Raw genomic sequence first — 24,607 nt, forward strand, 5'->3', positions numbered from 1 at the left:
TGACCTACCACAAACTAAAGTTTCACAGTTTTTCAAAATAAAAGTAAATCAAGTTTAAATGTGAGAAGATCCTGTAGGGACGAAAGTAACACTTGTTACTTTTGTCCCGCTGCTAATACTGTTGTAAATGTTGAACATTTATATTATTCTATTTGATTCGATTTAATTTTATAGTGTTCAAACTGTTTAAAAATGTTTTATTCTCAACAATTTAAGTTGGTACTGTTGGTTGCTTTTGAAACATTTGATAAAACTGAAATTTAAAATTAAAAAGTAATTTCATTATTTTTTACAAAGATAAATTAGTAACATATTAACAAAGTCATAGTCATGTATATTTAATAAAAACAATTGTAACACAAAAAATCTATCTTGTTTTGTTGTGTTACTATTGATCCACCTGTGTGTTACTTTCGTCCCTCCAGGAGGGGTTGAAAGTAACAATTCACTATGTTTAAAGTGAAATTTTACTGAAGTTTTTAAAAATTCCACCTGGTATTAATAGACCACACTTGTGAGTTATTGACCACAGCAAAATATTTCGCTATCTATAACATTATCTTTTAAAATTAAGTTTTTCAGAGAAAAAGGGTATTTTTGCCCCTGCTCTTCCCTACTAAAGAAAACAAAGGCGATAGTATATTTTATTAGAAAAGCATCTTGAGGAGTGGTAGTATATTCTTGTTTGTGATAAATAGAGTCAACCCTGTGCTAGGTAGGCCTTCATAATATGGCTGATTACATTTATAAAAATATTGGATTGAAACAGGTCAATTAAAGATTTTGTCTTACTGGGTAGAAACCTGCCACGCAGTATTGTACGAGGAACTGTTCTAACTAACTGGCTTTTTATTACGGACATAAAGATTTGTCTGAATTGAATGATAGGCCTATAGTCTTTGGGGGGTTTTAAAGAGCATGGCAAATGCCTGTTGCAAGTTTTACGGTAATGTTTGACATTTAAAGGCTCTCATCAGAGAAAACCATTGAAGATACAGTTTGTCTATGAAGATACAGAGAGCAACATTAAAAATTATTTTAATGTAATTTTTTCTTTGAAATTCTAGACTTGAAAAAGGGACCAATTCCTTAGCTTTCTCCAGGTCAGACGGACCAAATGTTGTCAAATTCAAATAAAAATGTCTTCACTTGATTAACAGGTTATTACATGTGACTGGATTCTCTATTATGAATCAACTCTTGGCAGGCAGAGCAAACAAACAAATAAATAAATAGCAGTAATAAAAAGCAGACTTCTTTTAATTTATAGCTACATTTTAACAAGCACTTAATTCTGGTTATTGAACCGTGACTACAATTTGACATTACAATAACAAATAGCACGTATTTCCTCATTGTAAGCTCAGTATTTAACTGCTAACTAATTTAATATATTACGAAATATAAACTAAAATATTTTTAATGTGCATCTGTCCATAGGAAGGTTAGGTGTGGTGCTGCAGTATAACTCCACACTGGACACAGGACAGGTGGAGTTGGGTCAGCAGGTAACACAAGCTGTTCCACCAGCGGTTTTCTGGAGATCCAAAATTCTCATTGAACAACCCCACTTCCTCAAGTTTAACATTTCCATCCAGAAAAATGCCCTGATTGGAGTCTATGGAAGAAGGGGATTGCCACCCTCGCACACCCAGGTGATACACCATCAGGACTTTTGTTTTGTAGAGAATTGTGATTGGTCTCTGTAATTGATTTCTTAGACCGTTCACTCAAAGAGTGACAAAACAAAGCCACAAATGCCGAGTAGTTTTTTTAAAAATGCATACATGCCCGAAAGTCTAATTACTATTTTTTTGTCTTTTTAAAGCAAAGAAGCAAGTGTATTCTTTTGTCCTTATTAAACAACATACTGTGTTGTTGTCTGGAAAGTATTGACAAAAGCTGTTCCCTGAAAAAAAAAGAGATGAAACAATCAGCCCTCAAAGGTTGTAGATGAGAACGAACAAATCCTACTTTAATCACAGAAAACAAACTGTGCTTGAGCAGAAAGACATCTTCTCTCTGGCTTTCGTGATTGGCTGGGTGTTTAACACTCACAGCTGTCAATAAAAGCCGCATCTTTCGTAAGTGCTGAGAAACTGCCCAACTTATTGTAGATGTTCAATCAATGCGTCCCAAAAGCCAACACAATAAACTGAAGGAAGCTTATTGAGTAGTGCCTCCAATTTGCCATGTGTCTCTTTATTGGGTTTTTGTACCTGCCCAGTAGGAAATCAATTGCAGAAACTTTAATTTAGAGTCTTGAGCTTAAGTAGTAGACCTATTTGTTTATTTTAATGTTCTGTTTGAAGTGTGGAGAGTAAAACATTGCTTAAATGATTTCCTTGCTCATTACTTTCTTTTGTGTTGCAATACAATATCTAAATATCATTAAAACAATATAAATATGTTGTAGACAAGCAAAATTGTGTATTTTTTAGTATAAATCTTTAGTGAGGCTTAAAACAAAGTTTAAAGATAAACGCTTTGAAATAAGTCTTTTTATATAGTAAATTTGAAATATATTTAACTGCTAAACAAAGAACTAAATATGATTTCTTTTAGTATGGTGAATAACACAGTCTGTAATGCCAAATAAAATAAAGAAAACATCTTTGTGTGTTTTAAAAAGATTTCTTATGATAATATTTTGGTACCAGACAGGGTAATGGTACTGTAAATTAAATGTCATGGTGTCTGGAAACTGAATTTGCATTTATTTCTGTGCTTGCTTTGTCCATATGCTGTCCGTTTTGACAGCTGATTCAAATGGTAATTTTTCTTGTTTCAGTATGACTTTGTGGAGCTTCTGGACGGCAGTAGGCTTATATCACGAGAGCGTGTTCAGTTGGATCCGGATATCAGGGACAGACTGGAGATTCCGGTCAGCGTTCAGCAAGCGGGCTTTATTCAATACCTGCACACTGGTGTGTGGCACCTGGCTTTTTACAACGATGGGCGCAGTGTAGAGCCAGTCTCATATAACACCATAATGCTGGGTGAGCTAGAACATACTGTAGATTACAACCATGTAGTTGTTTTTATTATCCGCTTTTATGGTATTATTTTTTACATAAAATAAAGTTATCAATAGCTTCATTTGCAAGCATGTGAATAATATTTGTCTTTTTCCGCAGGGAATGGATGGTTAGTTTGTGTTTCTGTTTATTTCCCACACAAAAAACACACACACTAAAATGTAATTTCACATTCCATATTATGTAATGTAATGTAATGGCTGACAGAACAACTAGGCCACTACTGTATAACACGCTTGCATAGATGCGTTTTGATTTCCTTTTTTATATTTCTGTCTCGCACCCGAGAGTGCAGCAGTGATAATGAGGCGTGCAGAAGCATGCCCTGAATTGGTCAATCAATAAGTTTGATTTGGCCGCTATCTCTTTTTGTCAGGCCAGGGAATATAAAATCCAAAAGGCTAAATCTCTGAGCCTTGAGTTGCTCTTCTGAGCTGATTGCTGATTGTTTTCATCTTCAGAAATACATTTATTTTTGTAGATTTTTGGCATGCAGTCATGGGAAGGATTTTTTTCTTATTTACAGCAAAGCAGAGAGCTTTTAAATTATTTATACATTTATTAAGTAGGATTTCAGTGAAAGCAGCATACAAAGTCTTTGCTCATACTTTGTACTGTTCTCAGCAACAAATATGAAACAAATACAGTATTCATGTTATAATATATCAATCTGCACATTTTGTATGTTTCTCTCATCTGACACAATCAATTCAGTTCATAGAGATCTCTACTAATGAGCTGATGATTTGAATCAGGTGTGATAAATAAGAGAGACATACAAAATGTGCAGAGCAGTGGGCCTCCAGGAGAACCACTGAATTAGAGTATAATTATTATTATCTTTTTGTTGTGCAGAGTCCGTGATGGAATGCCCACACAACTGCTATGGTAATGGAGAGTGTGTCTCAGGCATGTGTACTTGCTTTCCTGGATTTCTTGGGCCTTATTGTTCAAGAGGTGTGTATAGTTTTACAAGGATGAATCTCTGGTTGAAACCTGTCAAAATCATGTCCAGATCATTTTCGTTGTAAAATAAGAAGAGAGCAATCATGTAAATATTACATTATTTTATGTGACAATTAAATCTGCAGTAATTTTTTCTGCGGCAATTTTCACTTTTGTATTGTCACAAAAATGGTATTATATAAATTGTCGTATTTATACATCATGGTAGTATTGTTAGGTTGTGTTAGACTTTTCTATTGTCTATCATTTTGACGGAGTCTTAAAAGTTCTTTCATAATTATTATCTGTCATTTCATATTTTAATGATGCTACTGTATTTACCTAGGAATAGATGAAATATAAGAATTCTGTACATGGTAATGACATATCGTGAGCCTCAAACACTACTGTTTCCTCCTTCTTAGTTAAACATTGTGCATGCAAAAGAGAGCTGGAAAACAAGCCAATCTCAACATAACTGTGACGTTACAGTCACGATCTACGCCACAAAATTAAATTACACAATTAATTAATTACAATGTTGTTACAATGCTAAAAACAAAGATGTGACTGCTGAGTTAGCGCTATATGCTAGTTAATGCTATATGCTAGCATTTAGGCTGAAGTTCTACTATTGAGGTTACAGTTACGTTTTGCAGGTCCATACTAAGAAAACACAAACTTACCACTCAGAAACATACATTTCCAATCTCCAAATTATTGATTATTTCTCAAAATCTGTATCTTCGTCTTATATAGGCTTAAACATAAGGTCTGTTTACACACTCAAAGCTACAGAAATGAGCCGGTCTAAGAAACAGCCAATCAGAACAGAGCTCAACATTGTTATTCATGACCCTTTAAGGTAATAATAGACCATAAGTCCTAGGGTTGTTAATTGACATGTAAAACCGTCGGGATAATTTTTCCACTTGATAAAGTCACATACGTTCTATTTAGGTATCGGAGAACAATGTAACATATTGTACTGTATAAATGCATTCTTTGGCACATTTAATGATAATAAGACATTCATCAGTTCTATTTTTATTACCTCTCAAATATGGGTAGGTTTCTTCAAAAACACCACATTTTGAGCGAAAAGCTGAGATAATTACATTTTTGTAAAGAACTTTTGATAAAGATCAGATGCAGAGTGATCCTCAAAACTTAGATGGACATACAGCTGTTTGTAGCAGGGAAAAAGTTAAGATATGTCAGTGCAGGTTGTTTTCAGTTTGGACAGCTCTTACATTTATTTTAGTCTGTTTTTAATCTGTAGCCTGAACTCACGCTCTTTAAAGGAATAGTCAATTTTCTTAAAAAACAAAAATCCAGATAATTTACTCACCACCATGTCATCCAAAATGTTGATGTCTTTCTTTGTTCCGTCAAGAAGAAATTATGTTTTTGTTTTTTTTTGTTTTTGTGGAAAACAATCCAGGATTTTTCTCATTTTAATGGACTTTAATGGACCCCAACACTTAACAGTTTTAATGCAGTTTAAAATTGCAGTTTCAAAGGACTCTAAACGATAAGGGTCTTATCTGGCGAAACGATTGTCATTTTTGGCAAGAAAAATAAAAAATATGCACTTTTAAACCACAACTTCTTGTCTTCCTCCGGCTGTGTGATGAGCCAGCGTGACCTCACGTAATACGTCATCACATCAAGAGATTACGGATGACATATGCGAAACTACGCCCCAGTGTTTACAAGTGTGGAGAAAGAGGACCATTCCGACGTATGTCGAATGATACTAATCAATGTCTTTGTGTCAGTTGATTGTTTAAAATGGTCCGCAAATGTGCATTTCATATATTTAACATGTGACCTTTCGCCGTCATTACGCAATTACGTGAGGTCGCACTGGCGCATCACAGGACCTCGTTTGAGATCATTTATAGTCCTTTGAATCTGCAATTTTAAACTGCATTAAAACTGTTACGTGTTGGGGTCCATTAAAGTCCATTAAAATGAGAAAACTCCTGGAATGTTTTCCTCAAAAGACATAATTTCTTCTCGACTGAACAAAGAAAGACATCAACATTTTGGATGACATGGTGGTGAGTAAACTATCTGGATTTCTTTTTAAGAAAATGGACAAATCGTTTAACCACACTGGAATTTCAGCAGCGCTGCGCAGATTGATCAGCCTGTGACATCAAAGTATCACGAGAGCATTTTCGAAACCCGCGCTTACTAATCCCTCTCACAGATTTTTACTTCAGTCAGGCAGCTCGGCACAAGTTAAATGCGCACTTTCAACCAACTGGATATGGCTGGAAATTACATTTACAAGTTAAAACAAATTACCCCAAGTGTAATTTGTCAAAATGAAGAATGGTTTTTAGATTTTTTCATCATTGTTGAAATTTTTTTAGTTAAATAATAATTTGTGGATAATGCAACCTCTGGGTACTGTCTTTAACTTTGGCTGATCATTTTCATTCTTACTTTAATGAGAATATTTCCTGTTGAGAATAATGGAAATTACAGAAAACATTAAATGAATAAGCGAACACTTACAGTACAACCCAGTCTCACCCCATGTCGTCAATATTTGACGACACTTGACCATTCGTCAATATGTGACGCGGAGGGTATACCTTTCGCGTCATTTTTTGACGAACTGGGGACTTCAATACTATTACGTCCGTTGCATTCTCTTCTCCTATTTTCTTACCATTTTCGCGTCGGTTTAGGGTTAGATTTACATAATGACATCCCTACCCAAACCTAACTCTAACCCCAACGCCAGGTGACAACTGTTTCTAACCCCAACGCCAGGTGACAACTGTTTAATTTCGCGTACACTGTTTAATTTCGCGTACACTGTTTAATTTTGCGTAATCTAACCCTAAACCGACGCGAAAATGGTAAGAAAATAGGAGAAGAGAATGCAACGGACGTAATAGTATTGAAGTCCCCAGTTCGTCAAAAAATGACGCGAAAGGTATACCCTCCGCGTCACATATTGACGAATGGTCAAGTGTCGTCAAATATTGACGACATGGGGTGAGACTGTGTTATACAGTAACAGTAATGAAATTTTGAGTTAAAATGATCATGAAACCTTATTAAGACTCATTTCTATCAAATATTAATATGACCTGGACATGTTTGTGTAAGATTTCAGTTTTTTTATCATTTTTATCAGCTTTTCTCTTCCCCTCTATTAGCGGCGTGTCCAGTTTTGTGCAGTGGCAACGGCCAATACAATGGGGGGCGCTGCCAGTGCTACAGCGGATGGAAGGGGATTGAATGTGACGTGCCAAGCGGTCAGTGTATCGATGCCCAGTGCGGTGGTAATGGCATGTGTGTTACGGGCTCCTGCATGTGTAACCCAGGCTACAAAGGTGACAACTGTGACCAAGGTAACTAGACAGATTTCAGTAGTAATGCAAAAAAAAAAACATAACACACCATCAAGCTTATTATAGTGGAGGACAGCACTTTTTCAACACCACCAAGCAGCTAATTACATGGATGAGTGTACTGACTTAAAGGTGGTTTTTTGTTTTGATAAATTAGCCACACCATTTAACAGCATCCATTGACTGAAATGAATTCTACGTATGGAATTAAGCAAAATATGGCAAACAGCCAAGAAAATAGCCCACACTTATAGCTTAGCACACACAATCACCTGTCTTTTGATTATTTTCCTCTTGCTCTTTGTGGGTCAGTCCAATTGAGTGCATTGATCCGTATTCAATAGACTCGGGAATAAACTCTTTAAATGACCATGTTCAGGTCACTTGACCAATGTTATAATTGTCATTGAATTGAATGAGTGTCTCACCTTGAGGTCAAAAAGAGAAAGAGAGAACCAAATGGAAACTATTGATAGGAATTAGGTGATTAAAATGCTTTTAAGAGCTAATACATGTACCTTTAAATACAATAGTTATTGTAAGGGGGAACAAGTAATTGAAATACAGCTCCTTGTAACTTAGAAGTAACCAAATCACAAACACAAATGTGGCTGCACTGGTCAGAATAGGTTGATTGGCAATTAGGAATCTGTGTGGGTAGAAAATAGGTCTGACGATTGCCTTTTGTGAGTTTTCAAATCAGCATGATGCATACATGGAATTTTTATTTTTTAGTAGAGCTAAAATTTTTAGTGATTTAACAGCAAGCACATATGTTACAAAAAATAAATAATTCAGTGTGTGAAGGGGAACAGTAAAAAAAAAAAAATGACAGTAATCGCACCAGCAGGGACACATAGGCAGGATGGCTGTAAAATTTCACAAAATTACAACCCCAAAAAATAGCATGGAATCAATACAGCACCTCTGCAGTTCCAAACAAGAACTGTACATCACACTTTTCATAAGCCTGTCATTTATGGCAGGACTACAATTCAGAAGTCTGTATCCAAGGTCAGTGCACAGAAATGCATAACCTATAAACGAGTAAAGAACACAAAACCTGGGCACCTGTACAATAGAAGAAAATTATTCGACCAGATGTTATTTTTCAACCTGTTTTTTATATCCAAATGGGTTTATGATTTGGGAAATGCCTAAGAAAATAAATTTAATGATAGATGTGTAGGCTCCAACAAGTAGGCTATTTAGAGATTAAAGCCAGACTTACAAATTAATAAATGTCATGTAATGTGTTAGATAGCAATTACAGTTTATTTTATTTACAGAAAGGTTTGTACTCTTAAAAATGGACAGGATTACCATTTAATCACTTTGTGGTGGGCAAATGTCATTGAACATGTCCAAATTAAATGTGATTTTAAGTTTTTCTCAGATGTTCAGTACATTTTTCAAATGATGCGTAACATTTTGTAATTCCCGTTCAGGGCTCATAGTGCCAGACAGGAATGCATGTTTAAGCTGCTTTGATAAAAAAAAACTTGCATTGACATACAGTATCTTAACATATCAGTGCAATTTTTTGTCTCAAGAAGCACACCAGTATTGTTTTTTGAAAAAGTATGCTTGTCAAACCTACTTAAATGTCTTAATATACTTAGGCATTGTCCTGGATTAATCTAAACCCTCCCTGTTGTCCTCACAACAATTGTATTAATCATGTTTAGTATTTGCAACAGCATTGCCGTCACTGCTTTTTTGGAGATGGTATACAAACAGACAGAAGAGAAAACAAGAAGTTTGTGGAGTAAGATAACAATAACATAAAGTTTAATCTGCAAGTATTGAATTAATTCTGTAGTGTTATTATCTACATATTTCACAAATAATATTTAACTGAAAAAACTAATAGCTAATAACCTTGAGCTAGCTTGTTTATATTATTACATAGATCAATAACTTTTGTTTTGGTTTGAGCTCTAATGTCTGTCGGGAGTGAGGTTTACTTTTACTGCACAGCTCTCACTGGCTAGCTGTTACAGAAACTTAATAAATAATTTACGGAATCTGAACTGTACATGCTAGAATGCATTCCTTCTTTATGCTTTGCGCCAGACATGCAAAAATACTTGTGTAAATCATAATATTTAATCGAAAAAATGCAATGTGCAACATACTCTTAATATAATAATAAATAGGCTATGCCTACTTATTCAAGACGTCAGACTAAGAAAATAGTCTGTTTGATGACAGACTTTTGAACAATTTTGGTTTTCCTGTATCATCCTACGAGTTCCCTTAATAACGACAGTAGTTTGTGTTTTCTCAATAGTAAAATTTCTTGGATTTGTTTTGTGACGGCCTGTAAAATATGATGATATGCTGCTTGGGATCGTTTTCATTTATTATTTGGCTGTTTTCCCGGTGGTTGGCAACATTTGAAAAATCTGGGCATGGATTACAAAAGGATCATGACATAATCTAGACATGCCGTCACTTATTGTCACAGGAGTGGAAGCGCTGACAGTAATACTCCATTCCTGATTTTACTGTTGTTTGCATTATTGTGTGGAAGTGTTTTTACTTATATTAAATTTTTTTAATTTTAGGCCGTTTGATGATCATTAATCATGGGGGGGATAAATGTATCCCCACCGGCGATAAAAAATAATGCATCAGCGCCAAGGATATAAAGACCAAAAGTGGGGATAATCCCTGCCATCCCCCGCAGCAAATCACACCCTGGTTATGTCAATGAAAATAGTGCCGTCAGAATTACAACACAGTGAAAATGCTTAGCCATGTTGTCTAACAAGAGTTTACACTTACAGATGTCAGTATTTCCTGATATAATCTATGGCTTGATGATGGATGATGGAAATGTACTGTTCAAGTTGGCACTGTATTTTGTATGGCATATTTCAACAGTACACTATTGGAATGGAATAATGATTGCAGGATATTGGGCAGGATACCAACTACTGTTTGCTTTAGTGTTGTAGGCTAAGAAATAACAATACAGTGTAATTCATATATATATATACATATATATATAAACAGATGAAAAAAAAATAGAAAATGAAGGAAAAATTACTTAAGGTACATCACTTGCCATTTATTTAAAAACATAGCCAATAAACTGTCACTGTAAATTTAGACCCTTGTGATAGTACATCGACTTTAAATAGGTTGAATGACATGTCTACCATAGCCTGACGGGGTCTGTATCGTTTTTACTCGTACTTTAAAACTTAGGGTTTCTGGTAGTAACCAGAGCACACAAAAAACTAAAAAATTTGACTGCTTTACGGCATACGTCACTTCCTCCACACAATTTTTTTTACGTGAATTTAGCTGGAGGAGTGTAGAGAGCAATTTCTATTATGTGACTCTGTGTCACCGTGTTAGTGTCACGGACCTATGACATGGGCGATCCGTGTTCGATTCCCCTTTAAGGCCATTTTTTTATTAACTCACGATCTTGATTCATACATAAATGCAATCTTCTTTATAAATGACGGCGATTATCTTGCAAATAGTTCCCTGTATTCAGATGCTGCATTCACGTGTTCACGTTTTTTACCTTTCTTTTACTGTCTGTATTTACATTACAATCCAGGATGCTATAGCAGTCAAACTTGCTCAAACTCACACAGTGTAAAACCAAACCCTATTCATTCACCAATCAGATCAGAGCGTTTCTCTCTTCTCTCTTCCTCATTTGCTGCGTTCCGCTGTCACTCACGTGACGTATTACAAAGCGCAGACCTAAACACATCGGCTTACTTGGATTTGGAGCGACAATTTTCACACAAAAGAGAAGAAATACGAGCGCCATTGCGGAAAATCGTGGTGGCGACGGAGAGAGAGACGATGCAACAATATGTGTTTCGAAAAAGGCAATGAAATACTTCTGGTCGTTTCTCAATTGGAAGGCTGCAGCCTCCGGAGGTCAAATATGCAGGCTGCATACGTCATCAAGCCTGGTTTATTAAGGTAAACTGAGCATTACATTCGCAAGTCATAAGCATACTGCAACAATTAACGATTAACTAAGTATAATAGTCAACTTTATAATTGTTAATATTCTGAAATAAGATGACGTATGCAGCTTAGAAATACGACATCTGGAAGCTGCAACCTTCAGATTGATGCCTCAAAATGTTGATAGTTTAGCGTTTTAAAGGTTTAGTTTTTAGTTTAGTTTTAAGGTTTCCCAGTTCTTTTCCTTTGCGACAGTGCTGCGGCACTTGTGGCCTCTAGGGGCGCTAGGCGTGAAAAAATACATGTCTAGCGCCCCCTAGTGGCCAAAAAGTTCCGCGGTGTGCCTTTAAAGTGACATCCTAATGCAAACAGCAAATCTAACCCCAAACTGAAGTGACAATTGTTTAAAAATAGGAAAAACAGTTGAGTAACCAATATGTGAAACTGACACGAAAAAAAAATGCATTGCACGTAAAATGGTGAAAATACGTGACAATTCAAAACTTAGCGAAATAATGCGTGACTATTTCACGGAAATTTGTGAGATCATGTTGACAAGTATAATATAGACAGTCATTTTAAGTAGTTTATGTCTTATAACAAGCAAAATAAACTACAAGTAGATTACCATAGTTTAAATCATAGCTAAAGCGTATCAAAAACTACACTATATAACATACATGACACTATTGGCTAAACTGAACTCTGGAACAAATACCTGGTCGAAAATAACTGCAGCCGATCTGTAGTTAAAGGCGGAGTCCATGATGTTTGAAAGCCAATGTTGATATTTGAAATCACCTAAACAAACACACCCCTACCCCAATAGAATCTGGACCTTCTGTTGATAGACCCGCCCCACACATACGCAACCCGGCATTTGATTTGATTTGATTGGCTATAAGTGTGTTTTGGTAGTCGGCCCGTCTCCTTTTCCAAACCGTTTTTCAAACATCGTGGACTCCGCCTTTAAGATTGAATACATTATATAATACACTTTTTACACAGTAACGTTAGCTAATGTAAGTGTAGTTTTTGCTACGACTAAAGTAATCTACTTGTTTATTTTGCTTGTTTTCAGAAATAAAGGTTACTCAGTGAGATTTTTGTAAAGCATTGCAAGACCTTTTACATTACATCTTGAAAGGCAGAATGTGCCCTACATTTCTCCACAGTGGACTGTGTGGACCCATCCTGTTCAGGTCGTGGCTCTTGTCTCCATGGCCAATGCCACTGCACATCAGGCTGGACCGGAGTTAACTGTGAGACACAGCTGTCTGTCTGTCTGGAACACTGCTCAGGCCATGGCACATTTCAGAGTGAAACCAGCACCTGCATCTGTGATGTGAACTGGACCGGACCTGATTGCTCAACAGGTAACATGCTCATTCCTACTAACACTGGTAAAGAATTCCTCAAATTGGATTGGACGAAAGGACTGCTGATAGTAACCTTAAAGGATTAGTCCATTTTCTTAAAAGAAAAATCCAGATAATTTACTCGCCACCATGTCATCCAAAATGTTGATGTCTTTCTTTGTTCAGTCCAGAAGAAATTATGTTTTTTGAGGAAAACATTGCAGGATTTTTCTCATTTTAATGGACTTTAATAGACACCAACAATTAACACTTAACTCAACACTTAACAGTTTTTTTCAACGGAGTTTCAAAGGACTATAAACAATCCCAAACGAGGCATAAGGGTCTTATCTAGCAAAACGATTGTCATTTTTGACAAGAAAAATAAAAAATATGTACTTTTAAATCACAACTTCTCGTCATGTAGATCCGGTCGTGATGCGCCAGCTGACCCCACACAATACGTCATGACGTCAAGAGGTCACAAAGGACGAACGCGAAACTCCGCCCCAGTGTTTACAAGTGTCTTGAAAAAGGACCGTTCCTACGTTGTTGTATGTCAACTGATACTAATTAATGTCTTTGTGGCAGTTTATTGTTTAAAATTGTCCGCAAATGTGCATTTTATATATGTAACACGTGACCTCCCTACGTCACTACGCATTTACGTTAGGTCGCGCTGGACCGGACCTAGACGATAAGTTGTGATTTAAAAGTACATATTTTTTATTTTTCTTGTCAAAAATGACAATCGTTTCGCTAGATAAGACCCTTATGCCTCATTTGGGATTGTTTATAGTCCTTTGAAACTCCATTGAAAAAAACTGGTTAGTGTTGAGTTAAGTATTAATTGTTGGTGTCTATTAAAGTACATTAAAATGAGAAAAATCCTGCAATGTTTTCCCCAAAAAACAGAATTTCTTCTCGACCGAACAAAGAAAGACACCAACATTTTGGATGACATGGTGGTGAGTAAATTATCTGGATTTTTCTTTTTAGAAAATTGAATATCTCTTTAACAGTACTTGCTTATCTGTTTTTTAAAGGAACAGTATGTAGGATTGTGGCCAAAACTGGTACTGCAATCACAAAACTTGTGGCTAAAACTGGTACTGCAATCATACAACTGGTGGCCAATACACAAAATGACAACATAAACATCAGTTGAGGGCTGCAACTCCTCTTTTTAAATGACAATATTCAGTCCGGAGTCCAGACCATTGATATAAATTTCTTACATACTGTTCCTTTAATACATGAATCAAAGCAAGCGTTGTATCATAGTTTTATCTTAAACTTAAAATAATGCATAATATTAATATATTTTTGTCCACAAACATAAATAACACAATGAAAACTGACACATGGTAAACCCATCATTATTTGTTTGCAGGTCTGTGCTTTAATATGTTGTCCAAGTGCTATTAGGGTTGCAGATTTGTGCTACTATTTTGATTTGGTTGCCTTGAACAAACTTTCAATCATCTCAGCAGTTCCTGTGACAATGACACATCTGTATGTTGCACATTAATCTTACAGAAATGGTGAGAACCATCACATGCTCTATTCTCTTGGTGATGCCTATAAGTAATTGGTGAAAAGAAAGAGAAATGTAGGTGTCAGGCCGATGCCTTAGAGAATGAGTTTGTGAATTATGCCACCCTAAAAGTTTATGACACTGGATATATGGGAATCTGTAATGTGCAGTTATTTTGCATTTAACAGAATGTGTTACTATAGCAAATCCAGTATAATATATGTTACAGTACAGTATGATCTGTTAAAATGCATTTTATACAGTATGTGACCTCAAGTTCAAAGATTCTCATAAGCAATAGATTGTTTAAATCGATAACAGCGATGTTATTGTGTAATTTAAGCTTAAGTTGTTGTTTAATCGTTAGTAAAGCTGCTAAACCATCATCTTTTCAGAGTGATTGTGGGTTTACAGTTGGACCACTTCTAGCTGCAGCTCTGGTCATGAGAACAACGGGAGTCCACTTGCTTGCACAGTTGGGGTTTTGTCTCTTCATTACCTCCACCGTTTCACCTCAATTAAATAAACCTTAATTAACGGGTGTGTGGCGTAGATCGACCCGCCTCCCGCTGAAACCTGGAAGTGCTAAAAACAGATAAACACCTTGCAGCTAATGAAAAATTGATTACATTGACTGGCGTGGAAAAAGAAGGCTGTTTAAAAAAAAGTAAAAGATTGAATGATTTAAACACCCCTTCACCCTTTTAAAACAATTTAATATTCCAGAGAGCCAGCGCAACCTAATCAGACCCTCCAAGGTCTCGCAATTGAAGAAAAATTCCTCTTGAGGGGAACAGCGGCGAGGCTCGTGTGTGCAGACATCAGAGCGACTTAACTCGCAGGACACGCGGTTTATCTATCTGTTTATTTATTTATTTCTGTGCTGGGAGGACTTGTTTCTTATTTTCTCTCTAAAAGTTGCTTGACAAACTAAAATGGCTTAATGGAAGACCAGTTCTGAACTTGCCTGAAAGGTTGCCTTAGGCAGCAAAGAAGAACTTTGGAAAAGTCACGGGTGTAATTTCTTTGCCATGATAAATCGTCTCCAGCATGGCCTTATAAAATCAAAACTGCCCTGGGCGGTGTTATTTTGAAGGGGTTTAAGGAGTCATTGAGGTGATACTTCTAAGGACATAATGATTAGTTCAAATGAAGGTGGATGGGGGCACGTCTGGTCTGTTTTCCTTGTTATCTGTCATCAGACTGTTTGGATGGGCCTACGCATTGCCATCTGGTTGCAGCATGCCTTGAAACTAATGGAGAATTTCTCTTCCCTGAATGATTCTATTGCTGAATTTCTGAAAACTTAGAAAATACCTGATTTATATGAATTTATGCAAGAAATCCATACAGAGAGTGTAAATGGTTTCGAAACGCAGACGCAATGAGCCGTGTGACGCATGCAGATGTAATCTTGGAAATAGGAACGCTCTGAATCTTGACCCGTGGGTTGTTTAAATACATGCAGATCGGTGTCTGACTGAGAAACAGACATGCAGATGTAATTTTACTCTGTGCATGTTAATTCATTTAGATTAATGGTTTGCAGCCCACTGGGAAATTTTAAGTTGAAGGTAAATTGAATGTATAATATAAACTGAGTAATGAAGTTGTTATAGCACCATCTATGGACTTAAGTCTTTCTAATGTGGATGTCTCTCTAGAATAAGAGAGTGCACAGTGTTTGCTGACACTTGCAGAATTATGAGCATGCTTTATGGGTGTAATTATCTATTAAATATCCCAAAAACACTGTTTGGCATGCAGCCATATTATAAAATTCAATTAAACTTCTTAAGCTTCCTTGACCTTTAACCTTCAAACTGAATGGTTTCTTATGAGTCTTGTTGGCTGCACATTAAAGATGGAAATAGGCTACGATCTATTAAGTTTTTTTTTTCTGTACAAGAAACCTTTTAGTTCTAGTTTAGAATTTTTAAAAGCGCAAAATTGTATGGCACAATTGCCCTTGAAAATGTGTACAAGACACAGATTATGAATATGTGTGCGTGTGTTCAGCATTTGTTGACGGATGCTCTGGAGAGCTCCAGAAATGTTAGCAATCACAGCTTGCAGGATGACAAGTTCAGAGCCATTGTGTATTGGTGTTAGCACTAAACTATCAGCGGATTACTGCCAATTTTATACCCCAACAATCAAATAGTGTACAATCCATCAGTGATAATAAAAGTGCCAAAGATGCAATCAGTGATAGCACTTATAATTTTGCAGGGTGCTGTTGTAAAAGAGATTCAATTTTGTATCTGTTTCGCCAAAACAGAAACTCTTCAGATGAGAGGTTTTCAACGAAGGTCCACCAAATATAGGTGTTGCATCTTGGCATGGCTGTGAAAAACCTTTTGTGTTTGTAAGAGTGTAAATTACACGTTACACTTTTAACAGAAGTTGTTTGGATCAATCAGCTGGGTTTGGATATTATGACTTGTCCTCTCTTAAAGAGACACTAAGATGCCAATTTTAAGCATCCTATCACTGTTTATAAGTCCCGGACAACAATGCATGCAAGGTCAAAAACACTGTAATTCTCTCAAAATATAAATTTAAAATTAACCCATTTTTCAGAGATCCCAAAAAGATTCGTGTGAAGCCGTTCAATGACTCAGTCTGCCTATACCCCACCTTTTAGTAGCCTACTCTGCTCTGATTGGTCAACTGACAGAGTATCTGCACAGACCACAGATCAGTGGCACAGACCAACCATAGTGCAACATGCAGAGCCGGACAGTAACGGAGTACATTTACTTGAGTACAGTACTTAAGTACAATTTTGAGGGATCTGTACTTTACTCGAGTATAATTTTTTTGGAGTACTCGTGACTCTACTCAAGTACATTTGAGACGCAAATATTTTACTCTTTACTCCACTACATTTCTATCCATAACCGTAAGTACAAGTTACTTTTTCTTAAAAAAAAAAAGGAAAAAATAAAAATATCAGAAACCCTCAATTTGTTGTTTCCCTCTCTTAAACGTGATTGGATTGTGCAAGCGCAACTGATTGGGACAGCCTATCAGCAATCACCTTCAGCTTTCCGCCAAAGTCACCATGGTCAGATTTAGATAAGAGACGAAACCACTCACGAAACAATGGATGAAGACGCAGCAGGTCCATTCTGGGAATGTGTCAACCCGTGGCCCCACCTCGCCAGACTATTTAAGTTTTCTGAACAAGTTAATGATCGTTTTCTTTTCAAGTGTTTGCTGTGTTTACCAAAACTTCACTGGTGAGCCCGGATTATTGTTGTTCAAAATTAATTACTCATCAAAACATCACACTCTTACTTGATCTGGACAAACTCAGCATCACAAGAAAGGTTTAAGACTCCAGCTTCGACATTTGACCACTGTTTATGATTAAGCTGGTTTGCAATGACATTCATTTCTTAATTTATGCCAGGAGTCCAAAATAATGAATCTGTAACGCTCGTTATTTTGAATAGAAATCATCATTCGTAAAACATTTATTCTGTTCTTCTCCGGTTTATTTGTGTTGAAATAGATAAAATATACAGAATCCGCCGGGGCTATTAGTACAATGGTGAGCATATTTGGGGAAATAATGATTAATTATCACATGTTAGTAAAATATTTTGTCTTAAAGAATAACATTTCTATTCATTTTCCACTGATTTATGCGATCTGAAGAGCTCAAACAGTGAACAGAGCAATTTGTGTCTCCTCTTCCTGATTTGCTTCAGATTTGACCTCAGAGCTCAGAGCTCTATCATTTGCTGTACAGCTGTCAATCATCTCATGTGGTTCCACGTGCACTGTGGCAGTAGTAATGCAACATTTAGAAAATTTACTCTTGTACTCTTGATACTCAAGTACTTTTAAAAACAAGTACTTTTGTACTTTTACTTAAGTAGACATCTGACTATAGTACTTTTACTTTTACTTGAGTAAAATTTAGCAAGGGGTAACTGTACTTTTACTCAAGTACTGAAGCTGTGTACTCTGTCCACCTCTGGCAACATGTATTGACCTAGTGCTTACATGATTTACTGAGAAGACATTATCGACATCAATACACATCATTCATCATTATTCCAAGCCATAAAAACGATGATAGAAACTAACATTTTACACTCATTTAAGCATGTATGTAAGCTAACCGGGTCATAGCAAAACCGTAAGTGAGCATGTGTTAGCCGCTTGCTAACGTGACTCTCTGACAGTATATTAAAAGGTTTAAAAAACAACATCAATACACATCATTCATCATTATTCCATGTTATAAAAACGACAACAGACATTAACATTTTTACACTCATTTAAGCAAGTATGTAGCTATAATCATACTTATAGGTTGTGGTTAGGAGACGCATGTTGTTCCAAATAAAATGGTTACTGAACCATCTTTCATTGCCAAACGTCTAGTAAAAATTTTTAACCACTGATTCTTCACAGACAAACGTTTAGTATATCCCTCCTTGAAAAGTAATTTTAACCACAGATTCTTCATATATCTTCATCCTTTGGTAGTGAAAACAACACAAACTGAAAACACAGCGTGATATGATGTTTTACACACTAACTAGCTGTGGGCAGGTCATAGTTTTCATTTCTCCCATGGGCAAGGCTGTAGGCAGAGATTATTATGCAAAGTGTTCGTATTACGTGGATAAAGGCAGACAGGAGATTCAATCCATATGACAACTCGTTTCAGCGATTCAGAGTCGACTCCCTACGTTAGGAACCAATAACTTTATTAATCTTGCACTTTTTGGTTCAACTACTTTGCACATTGTTTACATTGATGGACAGCTACATGACACACTGCACTACAGGTAATTTTCGATTTTGGATCTGTGTGGCTCTTTAACCAGGAATCAAAGCTGCATTGATATAGTTTTCATAAATGGTGTTTTTATGCCTAAAATCAGTATTGACTCACACATGGCTTCCCTTGTTTAGAAATGTGTACAACAGATTGCAGTTCTCACGGCGTATGTGTCGGAGGTGTGTGTCGATGTGCAGACGGCTGGTCAGGGACGGGGTGTGAACAGGAGGTCTGTCAGTGTGGTGAACATGGCGTGTGTCGCAAAGGAAAGTGCGAGTGTCACCAAGGTTGGACTGGAGAAAACTGCAATATTGGTAGGTGACAGTGCGAACTTTGCGAAGTGTCATATTGTTTAGAATTGTGACAGTAGTTATCAAATCAAATGTGTATTGTCAACACATTAATATTGCATTTGTTCATATTTCATGAATTTATTATGAGACCTCACAGGTTTTTAATTAACTCTGAATAGTTGATTTTTTACAGTACACAAATATTAATAGGGCTTCTCTGGTAAATTAAGTGTGGATGACTAATTTATTTTCTTTTTTATTTCACTCTTACTACTTTAGCTCATTTTCTGGACAGTAAAATAAAAGGTACAGTGGCTTTTTTCATCATGTTTTGCATTGTGTGAAATACACATTCCCTTTTATAATAATTAATTAAATGACTATTTAATGACATTTTTTTCAGGAATAAACTTTTCTTAAATCAAACAGGAGATTATCAGGTGTAGACCTTGCTTCTGCTAAAATAGAAAATGAATATAAATGAAAAGCATCCCTGGTTTTCTCTAATCGAGCTCTTGAACAGAACAATGCAAATATCATGAAATGTCATATTTACTGAGGAGAGGGTACGGTGCAGCATATTAGGATGTGTAACCAGCGCTGGCTGTCTGGGCTGAAATGACTGACACTAAAATCACTGCATCTGCAGTATAACACCCCATGTTTAATTCTCTCCCCTGAATGTCTCTTCATGATAGCAGACTGGATAGGATACAGAGGTAAAGGTCATGCTGCCCTGAAGAGAGCATGTGGCTCTGACCCCTCTGTCTCTCAAGCATGACATTCATTATGTCTATGTACTGTGTATTAATGTCTCCCTACATGTATTCGATTCCAGGTTTCCTGTTTTGTAAAGTGTAACTGTAGGCATAAGCGGACACACGCACACAGTCATCAGTCAGTCCATGCACATATATACGTTCACATTACTGTCCCAAGTTCCCATTGTTGTGCATCTCACTGTCTTTTAATGTAATATTTAGCAGCTGCATATATATGGTCTCACACATTCTGTGACAAAGGATACGATGGAGCACTACTGTGTGATAAACTACCTCCGCACTTGTGCTGTTCAACTCAGCATGCTGTTGATTCACATGGACCCTGCTAATTTGAGGTTTTTTCCCAAAAGGAGTTTAACGATCACCTCCAAAATATACGTTTGATACCTTAATAATTTCAAGTTATTTATAACGTTTATCTACAGTATTTCCCCAGAAAGATAGTATAGGAACACAGAATTTGTCATATATCTTAAAATACCAATAGATAGATATATTATGTCCAAAAACCGTTTCATGTGAAATTACAGCTGTCCCTGAGTCCTGTCCAATGTCCTTAAAATGTCCAGTTCCCAACGTTTGATTGATTAAGACACATTCACCATGTTCCCCCCTCATAAGTTTACACACTGTAAGTTTTAAAAAGTTCTCCAATCCATGACACATCCTAAGGCCACTGATAGATCAGTATGTGTAACTGATGAATTTGTCCCGGTAGACAGTTGTCCAGGGTTGTGTAACAACAACGGCAGGTGCATTCTGGACCAGAACGGATGGCATTGCCTCTGCCAGTCTGGATGGAGAGGGGTGGGGTGTGATGTCGCCATGGAAACCCTTTGCTCAGATGGCAAGGACAACGAGGGCGGTAGGAAAATTATGTAAAAAATAAAGAATTTAATGTTTATGCTGGTAATTATATAGCTTCTTGTACAACTAACAGTGTTTACAGTATCTGTAAACACCATCTTTACTATACTACACATACTTAGAAATAATTCTTTGTCTATGTTGTTGTTGTTTTTTAGATGGCTTGGTGGATTGTATGGACCCAGACTGTTGCATTCACAGCAGCTGTCAGGGTCAGACATACTGCCGCGGGGCTCCGGATCCCAACACAATGCAACACCAGAGCTCATCTACCCCAGGCTCTCTGAGTTTCTATCAACGCGTCAGTTTTCTGGTGGCGCCAGGGGGGACTCATACTTTGCCAGGGGAAAACACTTTCAACAACAGGTTGGGAGCTTTTGAACTGCAAAAAATTGTCAACTAGGTTTTGATATGGGCACACTTAAAGGAATTATAGCCTAGCTGTGTGGCTTTTTCAATCAAAAGCCAACAAAAGATGTGGGTATTTTTTTAGTCATGTAATGACTTGAATTTTTATGACTTTATACAATGTAGTAATTTTATTTTGTATTTTCATAAGGTCATAAAATGTGTAGTTTATAGTGAAGTAATTTGAAAATGACTGTGTCTATCACAGAAAAGTGCCGGAGTGTCTGTTTACACTGAGTGCAAATAGTTTCCCTTGTTGGCAAATGCTATTTACACTTGCTCTGCCCACCAATGTCTGTTTAAAGCGCTAAAGTTTAAAAAAGTTATTTTCAATAAAAATGAACAAAATGTTTGAAAAGTGGAAATAAAGTGCGTAATGAGTGTTTATTAAGAAAAAAAGTATTTATTGGGTAGGGGCTGGTGTAGGGATGGCTTTTATTTTCAGTAATGCGCTATACATATAATAATTGTAATAAATATAATCATTTACACTGTATGTTAATTATTGGATCCTGTAATCTACAAAAAGATGCAGATACAAAGAGGTGCAAATAAAATCTGCCAATATAGGTAGCATCTAATTACTATTTACACTTATTCCAAATTTGATCATGTTATTTATTAAATAAATAATTCATATTCTCATAGCATATTGCTAAGAAAAGGCGATAACACTTTACTTGAAGGAGTGTCATTACAGCCCAGTCACACGAAATTACATGCCTATAGTTACATAATTTTTTAATTCTTTTTCGTGATACTGTCACGAATTTCCAAATTTTTTCCTGATCGTATCACGAATTTCGGTTTTTGTGTCATTGTCACCTATTGGTTACTCAACTGTTTTGTCCTATTTTCTTATCATTTTCGCTTCGGTTTAGGGTTAGATTTACATAAAATGACATCCTCCTTACCCAAACCCAACTCTAACCCTAACGCCAGGCAACAATGTTTTGAAATTTAGAAAATATAAAAAAAAGTACTTCAAGTGACATCCTATGCAAACACCAAATCTAACCCTAAACCGAAGCGAAAATGGTTTGAAAATAGAAAAAATCAGTTGAGTAACCAAGACGTGACAATGACACATAAACAGAAATACTGAAAATTCGTGACAGTATCATGAAAAAGAATAAAAATATTACATGACTATAGGTACATAATTTTGTGAGACTGGGTAAGTCATTAAGTGTCAATTATGTCATTTTTAATGCAAATATGGCATTGTTTGAGATGTCTTTGTTATGACAAATTGACATAAATCAGTACTGTACATCCTAACTTGTCATGACAACTTGACATTACCAAGACAACATAACTTGTTGTGAGTTAATAAATTTGTCATAAGCATGACATAGCAGATTAAGTTACCAACTTAAGAAACTATCTAGCTTTAGCTTCAATATGTATAACTGTAGTTGAGGTCAAGAAAAATATTCATGACGTTGTTATCAAACAAGTATTAACACTGACATTTGACAATGACATTTTAATGACAAATTAAATTTGTATCACTGGTAAAAAGTGGTCAGAAAAATATTCATGATTCAGTCAATTATAATGGCCTCATGACAGCCAATGTCAAAACCAACCATGTGTCAGTTTATTGTAATGTTAACCCATAAAGCTAGGTCGTTTCTTAAGTTTGATCATTAATCTGCTATGTCATGCTTATGACAGATTTATGACAAGTTATGATGTATTGGTTTATGTCCAGTCATAAACGTGCACAAAAATCATGTGTCATGTCATGATTATGAAGGTGTTATGTCAGTCTTATGCACACCCCTTCAAGTAAAGTGTTACCGACAAATTTTCTGATATTATCTGAAAATGCCTCAATATTTTTACTAAATAAAAATAAATGTAAATAAATACCTTTACATACATGTAAATAAATACATCGATTGCTATTTGCACTAAGTGTAAAAAGAGTGGTGCAGGGATGATATATTTTCGTATTCCAGCCAGGAAGTTAGCGTGACACTGGTTCTCTTGCAAAAATGCCCATTCATTTTTTTTCTATAGACTTTTGGATTATCACAGAAAAAATAAGTGTTTACCAACTCTATAGTAGTAATTGCTATTTGCACCTAGTTTAAGTATCTAACACTATTTGCACTTACTGTAAGTAGGCACTACCAAAGAATTTATATAATACTACGCCTCTCTCTAAAGTTTTGACACGTGGCTTGTTTTCCTGCTAATGTGATGATCATATTTTATTTATAATCAATTATACAACATATTAAAATGTATATGCATTGAAAGTCCTTCAGGCGAATTATTGCGATGCTGTTTGATGTGTTTCACAATCTTACAGAGGTTTTGTAACATTTTGGGGTCATAGATCTAACAGCATGGAAAAACAGAGCAAGGCTCTCACACTCCCACAGAATAAACAATAGGGTTTACCCCCTTTGATTTGAATTCAGATCCCACAGTTCTCCTTTTGAAGAATTTATGTTGTCCCATCTAATTTCTTCTGCCTTTATAGTGGAGATCCAAAAACTCATAGAAACTGTTGGTATGAGCTGTACGTAAAGCTAACAAAGCATACACTTTTGGAAATGATTACTTTTTCTAGTGGAAAATTGAGCGACTCACCTTTGCCATCCTACAATTGGGATTCTCGAAGAATACAGTTTACGCCCTTCGGCACTTTTCAGGCAAAGTTAACAATATGAATGTTGCTGCATGTTCTTACTTTCTTCGAGTAGGACAAGCTGAGAATAATTTGCTAGATCCTCCTGGTATTTGACTGATGAAACGTTTGATTATGTCTTGATGAGGAAACATCTCATCCCGCCCATCTGCCAGGGGGTTCCTTTTGTTCTCACATTCAGGAATTATCACGCAATTACTCTAAAGATGCTAAATTGCAGGTCAGCCACTAAATGGTTCTTAGTGAAGTAATTTGTGCTGTAATTATGCCTGTTCAAACTATCAAAACAGAGTAGAGAAAGGTCAGATGTGTCAGAGGTCACAATGATTATGCAGAGAAGAATGGGAAAACCTGGACACTTTAAATATATGATCTCCATCCAATATTGCTTGGTTTTATGAGCAGCCCATTGACCTTGAAACCAGCAGGCTTGAAGGGATAGTTCACACAAAAATGCAAATTCTGTTCTCATTCACTTACCCTTAAGTTGCTTTAAACCTATATGAAAAATACTGTATGAATAATATTTTTCCTACTATGGAAGTCAATGGTTCCCCAAAACTGCTTGATTACAAACATTCCTTAAAA

The 24,607-nt window shown here is 36.1% G+C and overlaps 1 protein-coding gene across 6 annotated transcripts in view; it reads left to right on the forward strand.

Annotated features, from left to right (window-relative positions):
• The window catches only part of LOC129422919 (teneurin-3), a 148,377-nt gene that overhangs the window by 79,638 nt on the left and 44,132 nt on the right, over positions 1 to 24,607 (forward strand). For 3 of the 6 annotated variants that reach the window (XM_073854329.1, XM_073854328.1, XM_055179070.2), the window contains 10 exons: positions 1,441 to 1,655; positions 2,792 to 2,999; positions 3,894 to 3,995; positions 7,166 to 7,360; positions 12,481 to 12,681; positions 19,139 to 19,318; positions 19,577 to 19,603; positions 19,996 to 20,016; positions 20,798 to 20,944; positions 21,105 to 21,312. In XM_073854329.1, coding sequence (XP_073710430.1) covers positions 1,441 to 1,655; positions 2,792 to 2,999; positions 3,894 to 3,995; positions 7,166 to 7,360; positions 12,481 to 12,681; positions 19,139 to 19,318; positions 19,577 to 19,603; positions 19,996 to 20,016; positions 20,798 to 20,944; positions 21,105 to 21,312 — 1,504 coding nt within the window. The remainder of the gene's footprint in view (positions 1 to 1,440; positions 1,656 to 2,791; positions 3,000 to 3,893; positions 3,996 to 7,165; positions 7,361 to 12,480; positions 12,682 to 19,138; positions 19,319 to 19,576; positions 19,604 to 19,995; positions 20,017 to 20,797; positions 20,945 to 21,104; positions 21,313 to 24,607) is intronic. The other 3 variants (XM_073854330.1, XM_055179073.2, XM_073854331.1) reach the window with 2 other exon arrangements.

This window comes from Misgurnus anguillicaudatus, chromosome 16 (assembly GCF_027580225.2).
Source record: "Misgurnus anguillicaudatus chromosome 16, ASM2758022v2, whole genome shotgun sequence".
Taxonomy (NCBI): domain Eukaryota; kingdom Metazoa; phylum Chordata; class Actinopteri; order Cypriniformes; family Cobitidae; genus Misgurnus; species Misgurnus anguillicaudatus.